At 41.2% G+C, this 21,761-nt stretch overlaps 1 protein-coding gene across 1 annotated transcript; it reads left to right on the top strand.

The window, feature by feature from the left end:
- LOC121651172 lies at positions 1-19,159 on the top strand. The gene is made up of 8 exons (XM_042003137.1): positions 1-271; positions 4,376-5,495; positions 8,081-8,215; positions 8,926-9,100; positions 11,529-11,627; positions 16,348-16,439; positions 17,018-17,158; positions 18,664-19,159. The coding sequence occupies exons 1-8, from the start codon at positions 129-131 to the stop codon at positions 18,928-18,930; spliced, it is 2,172 nt and encodes a 723-aa protein (XP_041859071.1). The 5' UTR covers positions 1-128; the 3' UTR covers positions 18,931-19,159.
- The last annotated feature ends 2,602 nt before the right edge of the window (positions 19,160-21,761 follow it).

Genomic DNA, 21,761 nt, shown 5'->3' with positions numbered 1-21,761 from the left:
TCCACTACGAAGGATCGGAATTTAGAGCTGGTTCGTTCATGAACGACACATTACTCTCCCGGACTCGGTCCTTCTGCAGACTCTGAGAGAACCGTCTGAGGTGGAGCACCATCTGCAGGACAAGTCTCATGTCAAGGCCGGACTTGATGAAAGAGCAGTGTTTCACACCTGGGACCCTGTCCTCGGCCTCTCTGAAAAGAAGATTCCTAAGAAAGAGGAGAATTGCTCCGCGCGCGCTGCAGGATGCGGACTCCGACTGCGAGCTGTGCAGGTGAGACGCACAAATCTGACAGAAAGTTTGGATTCTGTGGACAAAAATCAGAAACTGCGATGTATTATTTTTATCTCAGGAAGGATGAGAGAATTAGATGTCCCTCAGACAGCCTTGGGTGTAAAAAAAAAGCTTCCTTAAGTTGTTTTTGATGCCACATTCAGAAGAGAAGATGCACGCGCACTGTACGCGCGATCACGGATACATATGATTTGTCAAGAATTTATATTTTTATTTTTCTAAATGACTTTTCTTACTCTATAAGTTCACGCGTTTTTCTTCTGAATGTGTCTCTGAGAAAAGCAGCAAATAATCGTTTTCATTTGCTGTTACCTAAACACTCCACTGCTCCTCTGATTCATGTTTGCTCACCATGTTTTGGAGGGACAGTTAGTAACTATATTTTTATATGTGATAAAATAATAATATTATTAATAATGTATTCAACATTAACAAATCTGAAAAAGAGGTCATGGAGCTGGAGTCTTGTACCAAAAGAAATTATTGTCCATACCAACCCTATAAAGAGCTTCTCTCTGCTGAAACCCATAAAGCTTATTTACCATAAGTTTTGCCCTGTTCAATATGCTTCTTGTGTTTATTTATAAGATGTTTTTTTTTATTATTTATATTTTCATTTCTGCTTCTAGTGCTGTGAATTCTATCTCCAAATAGTGTTTATAAGTCTTTGTTGGTTTTCTTGATTTTTGTAAAGCACTTTGAGATACACGTGTTCAAAAAGTGCTATATGAAGAAACCTGACTTACATCGATTAGACATCATGCAAAAATGATTTGAAATTATATAATCTATTGTAAATACAAATATACAAGTAAAAACCTCTTCAGCTACCCTTAATTTCTTCATGTATTGCCAGGAAACAGGAAATTGGTGCAGCAGAATAATAAATATGTAAACATAAATAAAAAAGGAAGCGTTTGTGTAATTCCAATCAGGTTCAAAGTCAATATTCGCTCTGTGTAGCTTTATTCTTTCACACATCTTGAAATCTCTTAGACAAGCTTTCCTATCATTTCTAGTCGTAGTTTTCCAGAGTTAATTTTGGGATCAAATGATGTGTTTTTTGGCTGCACAAAAAAGCTTAAAATGAAACACAATCTCAGCATAAACATACAGTAAGTCAGGCTGAGTGGGAACTAGAACATGGAAATAAAGGAAATACTAAATAAACATGGCTTGAAAGGACAGCGGACTCTGGTAAGGGGAGCTTTATGTGTACATCAATAACAACTGATGTACCAAAACACTGCAGATTGTCACTGTGGTCATGATTACAACTGTTCACATCCTACCCAGTGCTAATGCTAACCTGGCTACTGGACTCTCATATGACAGTGTTAGCAGACCACAGAGCATGTGTCCTGCAGGGGACTAACTATGCAGAGTTAAAGACAGTGCTCCCAAAATTCCACCAGCATGTTAGGTGTTCCACAAGAGGAGCTAATATACTGAAAAAGGTCTATTCCAACATCAAGATGGGCTATGTGGCTAGACCACTACCACATCTGGGCCAGTCAGACCATTTGTCCCGATTTTAATCCCTGGATATGCCCCCCTCAGAAAACTGCTCTTACCACAACACAAACTGAGAAAACCTGGCATGATGGTGCCTCTCAGCAGCTGCAGGACTGCTTTAAGAGGACCAACTGGAACGTTTTTGGACAGCCAGATGTCACGGTATTCACCGACAGCGTTTTATGTTACATAAAATACTACACTGACACTGTGACGGTGGACAGACGCCTAATTAATCCAATGCTAACCTAACCGGAAGCATTGGATTAATCAGGAGGTCCAGCAGCTGCTGAAGGACAGGAACTCTGCTTTTAGGTCTGGTGACAGAACTCTACAGCATGGCCCAAGCCAGCCTGAAGAGAGACATCAGGAAGACCAGGTTGGACTACAGGAGGAGGATTAAGGACCATCTGGACAGCAACGACAGCAGGCAGGTGTGGCAGGGAGTTCAGCAACTTACCAACTACAGGACTAAACTCGGTGCTGCTGACGGTGCTGCTGACGGTGATGCATCGTTGGCAGAGGAGCTGAAACCTCTTCTTTGCTCATTTTGAGGTGAAGCCACAAGATGCAGCTGTACACCCTGACGTGCACAGCGGCACCACCTTCACAATGGAGGAGAGCGTGAACCAGCTGTCTGGAGTCTTCACCAGGATCTTCAACATGTCCCTGTCCCAGTCCACGGTCCCTCCCTACCCGAAATCCTCCACCATGGTCCCACTGCCCAAGAAACCCCACATCACCAGTCTCAACTACCAGCCAGTCGCACTCACCCCAGTAGTGATGAAGTGCTTCGAAAAACTGGTACGGGGACATTTCACATCATTCCTCCCACCAACCTTTGACCTGCACCAGTTTGCTTACAGGGCGAACAGATCCACGAAAGATGCCGTTGCAACAGCCCTTCATGCTGCACTGTCCCATCTGGAGCAGCAGGGAAGCTACGTGCGACTGCTTTCTGTGGACTACAGCTCTGCCTTTACCACCATCCTTTCCCACAGACTGGTGGACAAACTGGTTGATCTGGGTCTCGCATATGCTACCTACATGTGGTTCAGGAGTTCCTGTCCGGTCGAAGTCAGAGGGTGAGAGTGGGCCCACACACACCCACAGCTCTCAGCCTCAGCACCGGTTCCCCACAGGGCTGTGTGCTGAGCCCCCTGCTCTAGACCCACAACTGCACCCCCACCCACCAAAGTAACACCATCATCAAATTTTCAGATGATACCATGGTGGTGGGACTCATCTCGAGTGGGAATGAGACTGCCTACAGGGTCGAGGTGGAGCGACTGACTGTGCGGTGTGGGAACAACAATCTGCTGCTCAACACCTCCAAAACCAAGGAGGCCATTATTCACTTCCGGAGGAAAAGAGAGAGCATAATACCACTGAACATCGGTGGAGACTGTGTGGAGAAGGTGGTGGACTTCCGTTTACTGGAACACCTCTGAGCTGCTGAAAAAGGCACAGCAGAGACGGCACAGAATAGTTACAGAAGAATAAACACCAGGACGAACAGATTCAGATTCTACTGCAGTTGCCACATTCGTACTAAACAACACATATAATGTGCATCATGTTTTCTAAGGTATGAGTTCAATAACAGAATGTACGCCTGTGTGCGGCCTCTATGAAGTCTGTGATGGCACTTTTAAATCTTGTACTTCTTACAATGACAATAAAGATATTTTATTCTAAATAAGGGGGGTGACGAAATAAAAGGCAAGAAAGAGCAGGAAACAGAAAATCCTAAAAAGAAACCATGGCAGAGAAAATTGTGATTTAATGTAAAGTTTTTTATAAGTAAATTTTTGCATTTTGTTCTTTATTCATTTTTTAGTTTAGAGCATGTATGAAAGGCATCTTGCCTTGTTTTGAGATTTTCTCTGTCAGTTAAATTTCTTTTTTTTTTTTTGGCCACTTTTACATCCTTAAATTCTCCTTACATTAAGAATACAGTTATTTTGTAAGATGTTTATGTATTATCTTCAACTGAAACAGCTACATGTCTGCTGAGCACCACCGACAGTCTCAGAAAGATGAGTTTTATCCACATAGATATCAGAGGAAAACAGCCATTTTAAGGCTTTTTATTTTACTAGAACTTAGTAATGTACCATTTTGAGGTACTCAGATTAGTTTTTGGGGTATTGGTAACTGCTGGAGAGACTTTTGTTTAAGTTTTTAACCACTTTGGGCCTCACTGTTCTGCATTACACAATACATATGAAGCAAAAATGACACTGATTTATTTTATTGAAAGTTTTTATTTGAACAAAAGACTAGAAAAAAAGGAAAACAAAAGGAATATACAAAAGTAGGAAAAGTAAAATTAGTCTTTGTCCAAAGTGAGTGCGAAGAAGCCAGCACTTATTCAATCCCACCCCCTTAGCTATACACCATTAACTGCCTTATATGTCTTTCATAATATACTTTTAAATAATAATAATAATAATTTAATGGCACAAGAACCATTAAAGTTTCAGGAATGGAAAATGCACATAGAAACATGCAGTGTGGAGTATGTTTGAACCGTGAGGCATCACCTGCTGTTTTGCTGTGTTCCAGGTGTTCTGTGTTTTCCCTGTCTGGCAGCAGTCGCTCTGTCCGCCGGATTCTGACTGCCTGCCTGCTCTCCTTTCTGGCCCTGCTCGGCTCCGTATCCATCGACCTCAGCTCCAACTTTGACCTGTTGCACACCACAGAGGCTGCGTACGAGGAGCTGACATCGTGCAGGACGATAGCTCTTCTACAACTCATCAGTAACCTTCAAAAGATGAGACATTTATTTACAAAAGATGCAGGCAATGAAACGCTGGAAACAGGTTTTGATCATCTTTGTGGTGAAATGGTGAGCTACAGTGACTATAATGGGTTTCCTTGCACTGCTGAGTTGCCTGGATTGTGCCAGGAGGCGATGAGGAGCATCCAGGGATTCCTTAATACTTCGTTGGATTCAAACAGCTCAAGTGAAAAGATTACTTTTGCTTTTACTCTAACTATTGAGAGACTTATCAACGTCTGGGGCGCTGTAGAGGATGCTTTATTCAAAGCAAAACAAAACTCTAATTGGAGAGATGTTCTGTCTGCAAGACTTCTGGTGACATTCATAGAGCTCAACCACCAGCTGATGAACTCCCACCACATGACAACTCCTACTGGTTTCCAGCATAAGTGGACATACACTCTGAGCCGTCTAAGCTTTGCCATGATCATGACCGAGCAGCTGAATCACTGCTGGTTAGAGAATGTAGACCTGGAGATAAATTCCAGCCTGGAAGCTCAACACTCTTATGTTTTTGACACAAGCCGTTGGCAGATTTCTAGAGCAGGAGCTGAGCTTCTGTCCGGGTCTCCTGCAGGAATCCAGGCTCTGATAAACACTCAGAAATGCTTGTTTGACCGGTCAGCGTTGGTTCTTAGGTTGGCGTCCCGATCCATGTCGTCAGTTCTCAGTATGAGGATCTGCCTGCTGGTCATAGCCTGCCTCATCTACACCGTGGTGATGCTCTCTTTCAAGCAGATGACTGAGTGGATACAAAACTACGCCCACAGTTTGAAGGAGAGGACCGAGGACCTGAAGCGTCAGAGGCAGCTGGCTGAAGATTTGCTGCACCAAATGCTGCCAAAGTCAGTCGCCAAGCAGCTCCGTAAGCATAAACATGTTGAAGCCGAGAGCTACGAAAAGGTGGGTGGAAAGCAAGAAATGGCAGATTATACATGAAGGGACTGCGTTCACTCCATAATACAGCAGCTTGTTTAGCACCAGTAATTTGAAGCAAGGTTTTTCTGTATGATGTTATCGTCTCTCACATCAGGACCGGACTGGGACAAAAAGTCAGGCCGGGAGTCACACACTCACCCAAGCCACCCCAACCCATATACTGAACACATATGCTCACTCTTTCACAAGCACACACACACACACACACACACACACACACACACACACACACACCAGCTAAGTCATCACCAAAGCTCATTATTCCATGTAGACCAATATTCACACAGAACTATCAGCCACCAGTCCTGTTCTTTTCTCTTCCCGTACCCTCACCAAAAGACTCAAAACAACAGTCACAACAGTAGCTACTCCTACATTAAGGGGGGTTCCTAACAGTACAGTGTCATTACCATGTAAAAAGAAAGACAACCGCAAGCACACTCCATATGGAGGTAAGTAAAACTTCAGATATCAACATTTAACCAACAGGCATTTAAAAAGCTGCAATCCAATCATTTCCAACCAGATAAACCAACTGACACACTGATAAAACTAAATGGTTCCCTCATAAGCATTTAACTTGATAGTAAAATGTTCCTCTCTGGCACAGTTGTGCAACTATTTCAACAGTTCAACAAGGACAGATGTGGGCAGTATAAGTGCATAAACTAGTATATATCCATCTGTTAGTTTAACACTCATTAGCATCACACAGTTGCTGCAGGTTTGTTGGCTGCATCCATGATGAGAATCTCCCGTTCCACCACATCCCAAAGCTGCTCTACTGGACTGAGATCTGGTGGCTGTGGAGGCCGTTGGAGTCCAGTGAACTCATCATAATGTTCTAGAAAGCAGGTGGAGATGATCTGAGCTTTGTGACATGGTGCATTATCCTGCTGGAAGTAGCATCAGATGTGGCTGAATGTTTCAGCTGAAATGAAGACTCATCAGACCAGCAACGTTTCTCCATCTTCTATTGTCCAGTGTTGGCGAGTGTGTGTGAATTGTAGCCTCAGTTTCCTGTTCTTAGCGGACAGGAGGCACCCGGTGTGTTTTCTGCTGCTGTAGCCCATCTGCTTCAAGGCTGGACGTGTTGTGTGTTCAGAGATGCTGTTCTGCAGATCTTGGTAGGAACCAGTGCTGATTGGACTTCCTGTTGTCTTTCTATCCTCTCCAACCAGTCTGTCCATTCTCCTCTGACCTCTGACATCAACAGGTGGATATTTTCTCTACTTCAGAACATTCTCTGGAAACCCTGGAGATGGTTGTGTGTGAAAATCCCAGTAAATACTCAGACCAACAACCATGCCATGTTCAAAGTCACTGAAATCCTCTTTCTTCCTCATTCTGATGCTCAGCTTGAACTTCAGCAAGTTGTTTTCACCATGTCTACATGACTATTCTACTATTCTATTTGTTTGTTTGTTTGTTTTTGTAGTTTTTTTGTAGTCTTTGTAAGTAAGTTTGTTTAAATACAAGATCACAATTTCATCAAACAATATCATCTTGGGCATAAGTGCACACAGCTTCTTCAGTACTTGCTTGAGCCAAAGAGCTGGACAAATCTTTCTAACTCATTCTGTTGAGTAGAAGAGTTAAGCTAAGTGTGGAAATGCTCCTTAAACAACTGAGTCTTTAGCTTGCGTTTAAAAGTGGATAAGGACTCTGCGGATCGGACAGAGTTTGGGGAACAACAGAGGAGAAGAGTCTAGCCATTGATTTTGTGCCATCTTGTGGTGGAAGCACTAGGCGTCTTTCACTGGCAGAGTGTAACTGTGGAGAGGGAGTGTAGCTCTGGATTAAGGAGTGGATGTAGATGTATTTATTTGCTTCCGTGCGATTTCTCCACATCCTCTCCTCATCTTTCACTTTCTATATTCAACTGAACAAATCCAGAGCTCGTAATGCTGCAGGGTTTATGGGGTGCAGCTACCAGGAGGTTACCTCTGCAAGGTCTGCAAACATGCTGAATGAACGTGTGTGTTTGTTGCCTTTGTTGCTATTGTTAGCGTAATTACCTATAATTGCCCTGTTACATATTCATCAGCAGATAAAACAAGTTGTCCAGGCGAAATTGCGTCTGGCTTATTGAAGAGGTTTGAAGCAGCCGTACCAAAAGCTCTCCTCTGGTAGGTGGGAGGGTCAGATACTGAACAGAACTGTGGTCTTGGTTTTTAAGTGATTTGGAGATCTAGAGTATTCTGTAAAGAAAAAGTGTGACCCCTTTGTACAAATGACTGCAAAAAATAATGCATGTGGTAATGCTGAGGGATGCTGTTTGAGGAGGAGCTGCAGAATCCGGCTCATACTAGATCTAACACTCATATCACAAAAAGAAGATGCCTGTTAACACAGACCTATGTGAAACTGGTACCCCGATGGTTTGGATTACAAATAATGCATGAAATATTTATTTATATGATCATACAAATATTCAAAGGACACCACAGTGTTTCTGTGGAAGAGGAAGACACATGATGAGAAAGAGAATTGAGGAACATTTAGAAGAAGTAAAATGATGGAGCCACATCTCTATTTTGTATTTGCAGGTGACCATTTTTTTCTCAGACATTGTGGGCTTCACATCCATCTCTGCGTCCTGTAATCCTCTACAAGTGGTGGAGATGCTCAACAACCTCTACATGTGTTTTGACACACGCATTGACTCCTACGATGTGTACAAGGTAGCATGTGAACACACAAAAGCATTAGGGAAAATTGTCTTTTACCTCAGTCTAGTCTAAAGACGTTTTGGTTCCTTAAACCTGCATCTAATGACCAGCAACAGCTATAACTGGGAAAGGATGTGAGTTTGTATACAACAGCACAGTAAAAGAGACTAAATTAGGACGATATCTTATATATATATTATATCTTTGTCTTGCTGACATCACAGTTGGAGACAATGAAAATTACATTTCAGAACTCTCCAAAGAGTCTGTTGGTTTAATTAAATTACAACCCCAATTCCCAAAAAGTTGGGATGCTATGTTAAAATGTAGGCTGGTGAACCTCTTTACTTGAGAGACTCTGCCTCTCTGAAATGCTCCTTGTATACCAAGTCATGTTATTGACCTGTTAACAGTTAATGTAATTACTCCAGTTTTTACTTCAAGCCTCCAGCCTTTTGTTGCTTCTGTTTCCATATTTTTAATAAAATGTTGCTGCCATTAGAATCACAATCAGCTCATATTTTCCATCAAATGGTAAAATGTCTGTTTCAGCATCTGATCCATTGTTTGTGTTCTGTTAGCAATTAAATAGGCGTTGATGAGATTTACAAATGGTTAAACTCTGTTTTTATTTCTTTTTTATAAAATGTCACAACTTTGAATTGGAGTTGTAATTCCCTCCAGTTTTATGTGTGCAAGATGTCTTCAAACTCTCAAACCAGGTGGAGACGATAGGAGATGCGTACATGGTAGTGAGCGGCCTACCGGAGAGAAACGGGGACAAACATGCAGACGAGATCGCCAAGATGGCGCTGGATCTGGTGGCAGCTGTCAGACAGGTCTCCATCCCTCACATGCCCAACAAGAGGCTGCAGCTCCGAGCTGGCATACACACAGGTGAGAGGAACTCAGGTAGATCACAGGGTGGTATATTCTTATTAACAGAACTATTCTTGATCTGATTCCATTTTACATACATTTTCACATTAATGTGAAAAAATGTGCCCTCTTTCTAATCTAAGATTTTACTTTATGAAGATATGTTAAGAAGTTGTGTAATCCTGACCAGGGGCCTCATTTATCAAGCTGGCATAGGTACAAAAACCTGCGTACGCCAATTCTACTCAACGTTTGGGATTTATAAAACACACCTGGCGTGTCTTGCCTTCTGACACGGCGTTGACAGCATGCGCCACCTGCTGCCACTGTTCTTCCTTTCTGACCCAGGTAATGCCCACGCCGTGCCCACCAAATAAAACATTTTTACGTTTTTCAACATGGTCCATCAGGATCTGTGTCTCTCAGTTTTTGAAAAAATCCGCTTCTTCCCTCTTTTCCCTCCTGAGCCAACATGGAAATGATCTGATGAATATTGATTATAGGTGTTCACCTGACCTTTCACAGCCACCATGTGGGTGGGGCAAGGCGCTCCCTCACACGTGCCCGCTTTAGAGTTGATTCTGATTTATAAACAGAAACAGGTGTGGGACGTGCGTGCGCACAATTTTATAAATCTGAAAGTTTTTGTGTGCCACATTTTCTTTTTCCCCGCAGACGCCACCTGTAGTTTGCTTTGCTTAGCACAGTTTTATAAATGAGGCCCCTGGTCTTAAAATACAAGAAGGTAAATACAACCTAAAACGAGCAACAACACAATAGACATTATACTGTGCCATTATTTCTTTAACAAAAACTAGAAACATGCAGCATTCAGATGTGTTAACACAATGCCAGGGAGGAAAGACATCAGCAATGATTTTAGGGAAGCAACTGTTGCTGCCCATCAATCTGGGAAGGGTTATAAGGTACATACATATCAGACTCTCCAGGCCTCAATTAGCAAGCTAAATGTTAAAGTTCACAATAGTCCAGTTAGAAAACGACTGAACCAGTATGCCTTGTTTAGAAGAGTTGAAGGAGAAAGCCTCTTCTCTCTAAACAGAACATGGCAGCACAGCTTAGGTTGCCAAAGCTGCATCTGAAGAAACAACAACAGACCAGACCAAAGTGGAGATTTTTGGTCAGAATGCACAAAAAACTAAACATTTCAGCACAACACCTCATTCCATCTGTCAGCACGGTGGTGGAAGTATGATGGTCAGGGGTTGTTCTGCAGCTACAGGATCTGGACACGTTGCAGTCATTAAATTGACCATGAACTGCACAAGATACCAAAGTATTCTAGAATCAAGCTGTCCTGGACAGGACAATGATCCCAAACACAGCTGCAGATTTACAACATAATGACTGAAAAAGAAAAATATCGAGGTGCTGGCATGATCCAGAGAACTGCAGTAACCAGTGCTGTCAGGGCTTGAATTACTCTATTTTCACACTGCACCGCGACTTCTCACATCACGTGCACGCGCATATATATAAGTGCATGTAGCACCAAGGTAAAAATTTGGTTACTATAAAAGAAAAACACTGCTACTACTGTATGCAGCTTGTTTAAAGAATGCTGCTGTCCAGGGTGCTGAAGGAAACAGAACTGATCATTCGTGTCATCTGGAAGACTTTTAGGGCTCCCCCTTAGCTGAATATCTTTAGGGGAGCTCTTCTGCGTTTCAGGGGAGCCCAGCTCCCCTTAGCTCCCCTGTAATTCAAACCCTGAGTGCTGCAAAGCTCAATGAGCTGAAGCAACTTTGCAAACATAATTGTAGAAAAATTCCTCCACAACCATCTGGGAGACTGATAACATCATACAGAAAACTAATAGTTCAACTTATTGCTGATGAGTTTTTCCCTTTGATTCTGCAATTTAGCTTAATCTTTGTTAAATAAGTGATGATATGTTCTAATGTTGTTTATCTGATGTTGTATTTAGCTAATTTTAAGCCCTGATGAGAGTTAAATTATTATTAGCATTTTTATTGTGTCCTGATACACAAAGAATGTACTTTCTCTTCACATGAATTTGCAAACTGAAGAAAGTTTGTCATGTTTTTCTCTTCACTTTTAAGACTTATTGCTTTAAACAATAACTAAAGCAGATAATAAGTTGGGGAACAAGGCACTGAAAATGCTGCTTCTATATTTGGAATCAGCTGAAGATTACCTGAATCTGAATTTGAATAAATGAATCTGAAGCAGGTTTTTTTAAACATATTGGATGCAGGTACATCTGGCTACACACATTATGATGCACAATTGGTGCTTTGTTATTTTTATCTACATTCAGAGTAATGGTAAGTCTTCTAAACTTACAGTCAGTATGATATTCCTCCTTTCCCCCGTCCTTTTGCTTTGTTTACTCAGAGTTTACATTAGATATCGGGCTTTTTATATCCAAGTAAAGATCAGCTTTCATTTTCCGGCTCTGCAGGACCATGTGTGGCAGGAATAGTCGGCTACAAGATGCCAAGATACTGCTTGTTTGGAGATACTGTCAACACAGCCTCAAGAATGGAGTCCACCAGCCTGCGTACGTTCAGCCACACTCACAATTCATGAACACATATACTCATCCATGAATGTTTAAAAGATTCCGATCAAGATTTGAATGTGTCTTATGTTGTTTTTATAAGCTAGATATAATCATGAGCAAAATAAACTATCAGTGGTATTGATGAGCATTTCCATCTTGGAATTTCAGGGTATCAAAGAGGATTTAGATAGCAAAGATTTCATATGGAGCAAAGAATGTATAATTCTCTTGGAAAAGACTTTTAAATATGTTTTTAGTTGAAGGAAGTGAGTTTCTAGGAGTGCAAGTAAAAGTAAATATGATAAAAGTGCTTCTCATTGAAATATAAGAGATAAAAATATATCAACGACAAGGCTAAAAAAAAACAAGTTTTAAAAGTCGAGATTTCAGGTGCTTTTATTTTTTTTTTAAATCACAGAATCCATGGCTCTCATCTCAGAGGAGGGAAATTCCAGAGAGTAGCAGACTCTCTGTCAACTTTAGAGGGGCATTCACCAGGATAGACTGGGGGGCTCTGTTCAAACAGGCTGGAGATCAAAAAGTTTCACACCTTGTTTTGGTTTGGTTTGTGTTCAAACAGCACTTAACTGAAGTGAATCAAACCGCCTGGACAATGTCACATAGTTAAAACAACTGCTTGCTTCCCAAAAACAACCACTGATCAATAATGAAAAGCCAGGAGGAAGAAGTAAAACGGGCTCTTTGATCGGCCAGGACCGATAGAGGAAATCTTTCCACTTCCGTCGGCTCCTTCACTCCAAGTAAACTGTGAACAGTAAAGAATGGAGCCACACGATGCAGTCGTAGGGTTTTTAATTTTACTGTGGTGTGCAGAATAATTTTTTTCGTTGTTTTGACTTCTGCTTCTTTGAACACAAACTGTTGGCTTTATTTTTCCTCCTATCCAAACAATACTTTACGTCACTTCCTTCTTCTTTACCCTCTTGATGCTTTAATGAGGTTGGCATAAATCACCTTCTTTTTGGTCCACTGGATAGTCCGTTTGCAAGTAAACCGAGACCTCCTGCTGTCAAGCGGACCAGAGTACGCTTCTATGGTCTTCATCAGAGTACGGTTGGTGTTCACACTGCACCAAACGATTGTGCTATCCGTGGAGGAGGACCACTGTTCGTGTAAAGCAGACCAAACAGCAGCAGTGTGACGACGCCCTAAGTTTTTGATCAAATGTGCAACACGACCAGCAGACACTGATCACATGACCTTGGAGACATGCTAGGGACATATGGCCCGAAAGGTTCTCTGACTTAAGCCAGCAGAGCTGGCCCAAGTCTTTGTGCAAGGGCTAATCAGTTCGATTCCACGAGGGCAAATGTCCTGCAGGTTTTCAGTGTTTCCCTGCTCAAACACAACTGACTCTAATTAAATGGATCCAACAGCCAATCAAGCTCTGCACAATGACTTATTAATCTGAGTCATGGGTGTTGGAGCAGGGAAACACTGAAAACCTGCAGGACTGCAGCCGTTGTGGGACTGAAATGAATAGCCCTTTATGGGGCCCTAAGCAAAATTAGATTCGGAGGGGTGGCAACCACCACAGCTCCACTGGTGGTTTAATATTAGTGGTGCTTGATCATTTTATGTAAATACACCCATTAATTAGCTTTTTTTGTAGTTGCCGTACATCACACGAGTGTCACTTTGGCTATGGGTTTTAACGCTACAGGGGTGACAAATTTTGAAAAATGATCTGTTATTAATTTGCACTTTTTAATATTTACAGTGACCGTGGTATACTGAACTTGTATTACTACTTGTACTTGTAATTAGAGTAAAAAAAATAATAAAATAAAATAGCTAAAAACTGTAGCTGATTGACCTCTAAAACTCAAAGATGCTAGAGCTGTCAGGGTGTGTGGAGGATGAGGACCCAAATGCAGGGTGACAACACAAGAGACAAACATAGGAGGAGCAGGTGAAGCTCATTTGTAAAATTAAACCAGGTGTGTAGAGAACAGGAGGCAAGGAGAAGATGATGCATTGGGGGACAAAATTTACCAAATAAAGCAGTTAACAAGATAACAAGACTCAAAGACAACCAGGAACACAAACTAAGGAACAGACTAGAACAGGATTAAAAATCTGAAGAAAAACCCATAAACCATGACCAAGACTGCTCCACAGCACAAAAACTATGCTCATGCACCGTACAATCATGTGTTAACCATGACATTTTGATGGTAACATAACCATATGAAATAGTATAAAACTAAATTTTTGTCTGTCATACCATTTTTATTTTAATTATTCAATGGTATATTTGCTTTTTTTTTTTTAATCAAGATATCTTCCCATTTTATTTGGGCGCCCCCTAGTGGCATGGGGACGACTTTTTTTTATGTTTTTTTTTTCACCTGTCGGTGCTTGACAATGTAAAGCTCTGCACATTAAACCAAAATTTTGTAATGTACTCTGTGGATGGGGAGCCAGTGTAGCTGAGTTTACAAGAAGGTGACATGAGAATGCTTTAAAAAGATTATCACTTCTTAAAAAAAAGGTGTTAGACTTTTCCAAGGTTTGGGTTTGGATGTTTCCAAGCTTACTGTGTGTGACGTGGGTCTGTCTGATCATTACTGTGTTTTCTTTAAGAGTATGAATCCTGTTCGCACAAATGTCTCAATGGAGGTGTATAACTGAAAACAAAAGTGGGATGTTTAACCAGGTCTTCTCTTTAACACCTGCCCTGTCAGGGGTCTCAGTCAATTAGCTTGTCTTTAGTTTAATGCTAAAATGTTAAACATTATGGATGCTATTGCTCCTGTTAAGATGAAGGTTGTCTGTGGAGGGAAAAAGTCTCTGTGGAGAAATTCCACACTGGTGAAAAATGAAAAAAGAGAGTGTGAGAAAGCATGAATATATGTATAAAGAGAAACTTCACTCTTATAATTCACAACTTAGGAATGCAAGGAAGTCCTATTTCTCTGATATTATTAGCAAAAACTGTCACAATGCTTTATTTGCTCCTGTTGACAGGTTAACAAACCCTTCTGTATCAGTAGCACCTGAAATTTATCCACCAAAGCTGCAATGAGTTTGCCAGATTCATCACAGACAAAATCCAGAATGTCAGACAAGCAGTTGGTTCATCAGCAGCAGGTTCAACGGGCATACTGTGTCCAGTCAGTTCAAACATCTTCCCAGAGCTTCTGAAAACAGCTGTAACAAAACCTCTGCTATAAAAGGACAATCTAGACAAGACATAAATAAGCAACTACAGGCCGATCTCAAATCTTCTACTTCTAAGTAAGATAATCGAAAAAGCCGTTTTTAATCAGCTAAATGACTTTTTAACATAAAACAACTGCTATGATGTCTTCCAGTCAGGTTTTAGACAGCACCACAGCACAGAGATGCTCTGATCAAAGTCATTAATGACATATGTTTGAATACAGACAATGGAAAATATCAGTCTTAGTCTTACTGGGCTGCATTTGATACAGTTGACCACATTATAATACTTAAATGACTGCAAAACTGGGTGGGCCTCTCTGGCACTGCACTGGTTTAAATCTTATTTAGAGAATAGAAAGTACTTTGTGTCAATAGGTAATTTTACATCTGAGCAGACAAAAATTACATGTGGAGTTCCCCAAGGTTCCATCCTGGGGCCTCTTCTGTTTAACATCTACATGCTTCCACTGGCACAGGTTATATAGAAAAACAAAATTAGCTACGCAGATGACACACAGATATATATTACAATGTCACCAGGAGTCTGAGGCCCCATACAGGCTCTTGGTAAATGCATTGAGGAGATTAATGACTGGATGTGTCTGAATTTTCTTCAGGTAAACCAAAACAAAACTGAGGTGATGGTCTTTGGTGCGAAAGAGAAACGATTAAAGGCCACCACAGAGCTTCAGTCTATACACCTAAAAACCACCAACCAGGCCAGAAATCTGGGTGTACTGATGGACTCAGACCTAAACTTTGAGAAACACATTAAGGGAATCACATAGTCAGCCTACTATCACCTTAAGAATATATCAAGAGTAAAAGAGCTCATGGAAAAACTAGTTCAGCTTCCATCTTTAGTCGGCTTGATTATTGTAACAGTGTTTTTACATCCATCCATCCATTATCTTGACCGCTTATTCCATTTCGGGTCGCGGGTGAGCTGGAGCCTATCCCAGCATTTTAACAGGTGAGAGGCAGGGTACACCCTGGACAGGTCACCAGTCTGTCGCAGGGCCAACACAGATAGAAAAACAACCATTCACACGCACACTCACACTCACTCCTAGGGAGAATTTAGAGTGTCCAATTAACCTAACATGCATGTCTTTGGATGGTGGGAGGAAGCCGGAGAACCCGGAGAGAACCCACGCATACACAAGGAGAACATGCAAACTCCACACAGAAAGGCCACCGCCCTCAAGGTTCGAACCTCCCCCCAGCCGAGATTCGAACCAGCGACCTTCTTGCTGTGAGGCTGCGGTGCTAACCACCACACCACCATGCAGCCCGTGTTTTTACATGTTCTACCTAAAACATCAGTCGGACACCTGCAGCTTATTCAGAACTGCTGTTCCAGTCCTCACTAAGACCAGTGGACCACATCAGTCCAGCTCTGAGGTCTTTACACTGGCTGCCGGTCCGTCAGAGGATAGACTTTAAAGTTACTGACTTGTATCCATTTCATAGCAGCTGTGTTTTACTGTAATTGTTTTGTTTTTTAAATTTGTTTTTCCTGTGCCAGCTCAGAGAATCCACACCAGTTCAGAAACATATCTAGCTCTGATCAAAGACAATGCCTATGAGCTGCAGCTCCGTGGAGAGACTGAGGTTAAGGTAAAATGTATTTAATTTGTATCTTTAAATGTTTAAAAGATTTATAAACACTTAGATGGAAATCAAGTATTCTTTTAAAAGGCCAAAACTATGCTCATTTATTAAAGCAGTACTACGTTTTCTCTGTACTGTTTCTGACTAAGTCTGATGGTACTGACATTCATTATATCATGCTGGCTTCATGCTGTCAGATGCTAATATTTTGAGACATACAACACACTGTGGTCTCTCTTCATTACCCGCCATTGAACATTACCATTACTTGTCAAGCAATACTAGCAAGATTTTTTTCTCTAACCATTTCGTCTCATTAATTTGTTCAAAACACATGGCCCCCAGTGTAATAACAACGCTTGTAGATTAATGAATGAAGTCATGAAGGAAGTAGGCTGACATATCACATATCCATTTTTCTGAATAAATATGCAACTGATGAAAGGTGCAAACATAAAACAAAAGTTAATTTATTATTTGCATTAATAGTGACTTAATTTTGGTGTTTGGTTTTTCATTGTAATCATTTCTGGCAGATTTTAGGCATCAATGCTAACACCTCATGTTCATTGTTCTCCTTTCAGGGAAAAGGCAAAATGAACACGTACTGGCTGATTGGCCATAAGAACTACAGTGTGCAGAACGACAGTCTGGTTTGCCACTGGAATCCCAACATGGCCAGAAAGAAAAAGACAGTTGCTGGCAGCCAGGCTTCTGTGGGTAATGTGAGTAGAAATTTCTCACAGATGGTTTTAGTTTTTGACATCGCAGATGATGTCACCTACATCCCCTTTAAAGTCTCATTTCCACTAATGAGTCCGACTTGGTACAGTGCAGAATGGAACCCATTTTTATTCATTTCCACAGGCAAAAACTGGGAATGGTGCCAAAATGTCTGATCTGAGCCATCCTACTGTTTTGGGACCCTTCTGTTGGGGTCCCAGTCTTACTAATCTGACACTAAAGGGTTTAGCTTGACACACTGCAATCCATTGATTAGTCAACAGAGTCGTCACTTCCCGTGTGACTTGGCAATAAGAACAAAGCAGAAACAGCTCCATGTTTGAATTTACCATTCACTTTTTGCTATTTAAAGTCACATGCCAAGAAGAAAGACTACAAACTGCTGGATGCCAACCATTCTCCTCTTTTGTTTCTGTTTTGCATTTTTCTTAGCTATAAATCGAGGAAGGCAATGTGCCGGTATGACAGAACACTGTTATGTAGCTGACACATCTGTCTCTGTCCGGATCATACCCCACCTATCTGGTAAAGGTACAGTTGGCTGTAGAAATGCAACAGAGGCCAGTATTTACCGAACCAAATCCGTCCTGAGACAGACCCCTTGGTGGAAATGAGGCTTAATTAAGCAGAGGTGTTTTGGAGCAGAGGCTAGTGGCCATTAATGGGATTACACATTAAGGCACACCTTGACTAGCGTTCCATCTAACATCGAACATGTCCGTCTTTTACCAGCAGTCTATGGTAAAAACACATTGGGCTGTTTAAATGTTTTGCATCCACTGTTGGCTAGGGGGATGTGATGGAGTATTTATGTGTTTGCAGCTTGTGTTTTGGAACACTAGATGTCACAGAATCATACAAATAGTACATTTAGCAAATATTACCAGCTAAACAGTGAATTAAATGTCTACATTTTAGGTGAATAGGTGTTCGAGACTCTTCAGATAAGTCAGTAGGCTGCAATGTCTGTGATGTTCAATTCCTGCAAGCTCAGTTCCACACAATACAGTTAAGTTTCACCGGATGAAGGTCTCCTGTGTGGTCTATACACAGACAATGGGTGGCTCCAACATAGGTATTTTTTTAACTTTCACTAGAAAAATATAACTTCAATGAAATCTAATATTTGAGCTTTTAATACATAGAGTTTCTGAGACCTTTTGCATTACTTAATGGTATAACTTTACTCATAAACTCTGTGGTATACAGTCTACTTGTATTTGTATTTGTCTCTTGTATTTGTCTTCTGCCACCTGGTGGATACTTTTTGCACTACAATAATTTTGACAAATCACATGGTAATAAATTGTAAATATGTGCTAGTTATATATTTTGGTATTTTGTTAAATGGCCAAAAAAAGTCTTAAGATTAAAAAAATAATTTTCTGCCTATTATACTTTGGGTCAGGCTTTAAAGGATTAACTTAATGTGATCTTCAGTGCATATATCATGAATGTACCTTATGTGCTGTGTGTGCCTCTGCAGTCATCTGTGACAGTGCAGAGCCTCAGTGACAACGCCACCACGCCGGGCTCTCTTCCTTCTTCTGCACTGAACCAAACTCCACTGAAGCGTCAGTCAGACAAGGTTGGGCTGAGCGTGGCAGCTCAGATGGAGCCTTATGGAGGGAGCTATGGCACCCTGGGCTCAATGATCGGTGGTCTGCAGGGAGGAGATGACAGTCCTCTACCTGTCCAGCGGGGTGGTGGACTCAAACCTGACCTACTGCCTACTTCCAATCAGCACATGTGACTGACATAAGCCAAGCAAAGACTATAGTAGATATTACTTTGAAGTATATGTATTTTAATTGCCTTAAAAACAATTCACCTTCTCCATATTGTGTTTTGAACAGCTTATTTGATGTAGTAGTGTTATTTTTTTGTGACATGTGTTTACTTATGTTTTGTATTTGTCATGCATTTTGTCTGTTCAGTCCACATTTTAAGTGTTTGGACACTCAGTTACAATACATGTTTTCTCGTTGGGTTTCTCACTATGAAATGTTCTCTAAATTTGCTTGTCATTGAGAATATGTGATATACTTAATTAATAAAACCAAAATAACTGTTATTATTTGGACGGAAAACAAGTTAATCTACTGTAGCTTTATGTGTAACAAGCTCCTCCATCATTATCGATATTTAATTTAAGTAAATATTAAAAAGTTTACACTTACATGCAAACTTTAGTTCAAAGTTTTTACCTGCAATGTAGCTGCCATGCAAGCTCAAATCTACCTTTTAGAGCAACTTTTGAGTTCTGAGAGCTGGAAAAGGTTGCAGGGATTTATTGAGACATGTGCAAACATAAATATAAACTCAGTAGAAGCTTGCATAAAAACTTGGTCAGGGAGAAAATGGGAGGCCTCGTGATCTTTGGCCCAAGCAGAAGGGTCTATCTGGCCCAGCAAAGAGTTGGCGCCAGCTTAGAACCAGTTTTGAGAGCCAGGAGCCAGTGCTCGGGTGGTGGAAAGTCAAAGAACCAGTGCAGGCTCTCTGGTCCCAAACCAGCACTGAAACCAGCTCGGTCAGAAAGGCTCATCTGATTTTTTACCAACCCCTCTGAACCCACATAAATGGGGAATGAGAGACGACACAATGAACCATGGCAAACAACTTGTCAGGATGCAATAGCATCCTTACCCAGGGCAGATGGTGACATGTAAAAGATCATGTTCACTGACATCCTAGAGCAGAACAGAACCAGGAAACGTCATAACAACACACCACCACCTGGCATCACATTTGTCGAGGAGGATGTTAAATCATCAGGATGGAAGAAAACCAGGCCAAGCCTCTTGCAGTCAGTCCAAGCATGGGAGCTAAGGGTTAGCTTGAAGAACCTTCAGATCAGACACAGTTCTTTTCTCCACAGAAAGAAAGAAGATCATCCTGGAGGAGCTTACTGTGCCATGAGAAGAGGGCTGTGAAGAAGCTTTTGAGAGGAAATCAGATTGATACAAAGACCTGGTGTGCGACTGCAAAGATAAACGCTGGCAGACATGGCTGTACCCGGTGGGAGTGGGGTGCAGGGGTTTCCCAGCCCAGTCGGCCTGGAGGCTGCTGTCAGCTATGGGCTTAGAGAGAAGGAGAGAAAGAAGGCAGTGCAAAGGCTGGGGTAGGTGGCAGAAAGAGCCTTGTGATGGATTTGGAGTAGGAGATCAGATGAACTGGCAGCCAGGAGGACTACTGTAAGCAACGATCTGATGTCACGACCCCTTCGCCAAGAATCCAGTCACTCAAAAATGACAGTAGGAGGAGCATCCAAGGATGTGAGCAACTCTAAATTCAGGCAAAACCAGTTTGTCTGATTCTAAGAAACTTAAAAGTAAATATTTGGTCTGAGCAGCTTTTAGACTGTCATTTCTTTAAGCAGTCTTCACAAATAGTTCTCCAGACTTTTTGAAAGACTTCCAAAGTTCTTTGGATGTTTCTGCCTTTTGTTCTGTTCTCTGTCCAGATGATCCCACTCTGCTTCAGTAATGTTGAGGTCCAGGTTCTGAGGAGGATCCATCCCTCCATCAGACCTGTTGCCACTGATTTTCAGTCCAGTTCTTGTGTCATGTGACATACTGTACATTAGCTTTTTCTCCCTGTTTCCCTTCCTTAAGAATGGTACACTTGACAGCCATGTCTCCATGGAGACCATTTCTGATGAGGCTTCGGCCAATAGTAGGTGGATCAACTGAAGGTCCAGATGCATCTCTTAGGTCCTGGTTCAGGTCTTTGCTGGATTTGTTCCTATTTCTTAAAGATATCATTTTCAGATCCTTTGTAACTGCTGTAGATAACTGTTTTTAGTCCTGACATTTTTTCTTTTGTGTTGTACTTGTCCAGGTTTTTAATGACACACTGCACACCATTATGAGCTATTGCAACCTTTGGGGCTTGACTTGTTGCTGCAAAAATATAATGATATGCCTGTAAAGCTGTGTTTTCTACATGATGCATCTAAAGGAATGATTTAGACATGACTTCAGCATACAATTCTCTGGAAATGATCACATACAAGGATTGAACCAGGGATCAGTGAAGAACTGCAAATTATGAAAGAAACTCTTTTTAAAAAGACCTTCAGAAACCTGGAGAACTGTGTCAGTTTTGAATATTACATGAAACTGGGTCTAAATTAGAAAGTAATGAAGGATCAAAACTTTAGGACAGTATTCTAAGTGGAAAAAGTATATGAATCAGACTTTTAGTAGTGGCCTATCTATTTAAAACCAATACAAACATGATTGAAACACATTATATTGAGTAAATTGAACCTTTTACAAGGTCATGTTTTACTTTGATGTGAGAGGAAAAGTGGACTTGGATCAAGTTTTTTATGTGATTGCATCAAGAATTATAAAGAATTACACAAGTGTCGAGTAAACACAAACAACACATACAAAAAAAACACAAGAAACTTAAGGTTGAAGACTTTTTCTCTTTTGGTAGATCTTTATAAAGTGAACAAGAGTATTTTAGTCATTATTTATTCCAAGTTTGGGTCATTTTTCAGTGTGATAGCGTTTCTAAACTTTTCCTCGGTGATAGTAACTTTTCTGTGGTCAGTCTGTGTCAGTGCAGTTAGAA

This window comes from Melanotaenia boesemani, chromosome 13, assembly GCF_017639745.1.
Source record: "Melanotaenia boesemani isolate fMelBoe1 chromosome 13, fMelBoe1.pri, whole genome shotgun sequence".
NCBI lineage: Eukaryota > Metazoa > Chordata > Actinopteri > Atheriniformes > Melanotaeniidae > Melanotaenia > Melanotaenia boesemani.
The sequence above is the reverse complement of the archived record's forward strand: the minus strand, read 5'-3'. Positions and strand labels throughout refer to the sequence as shown.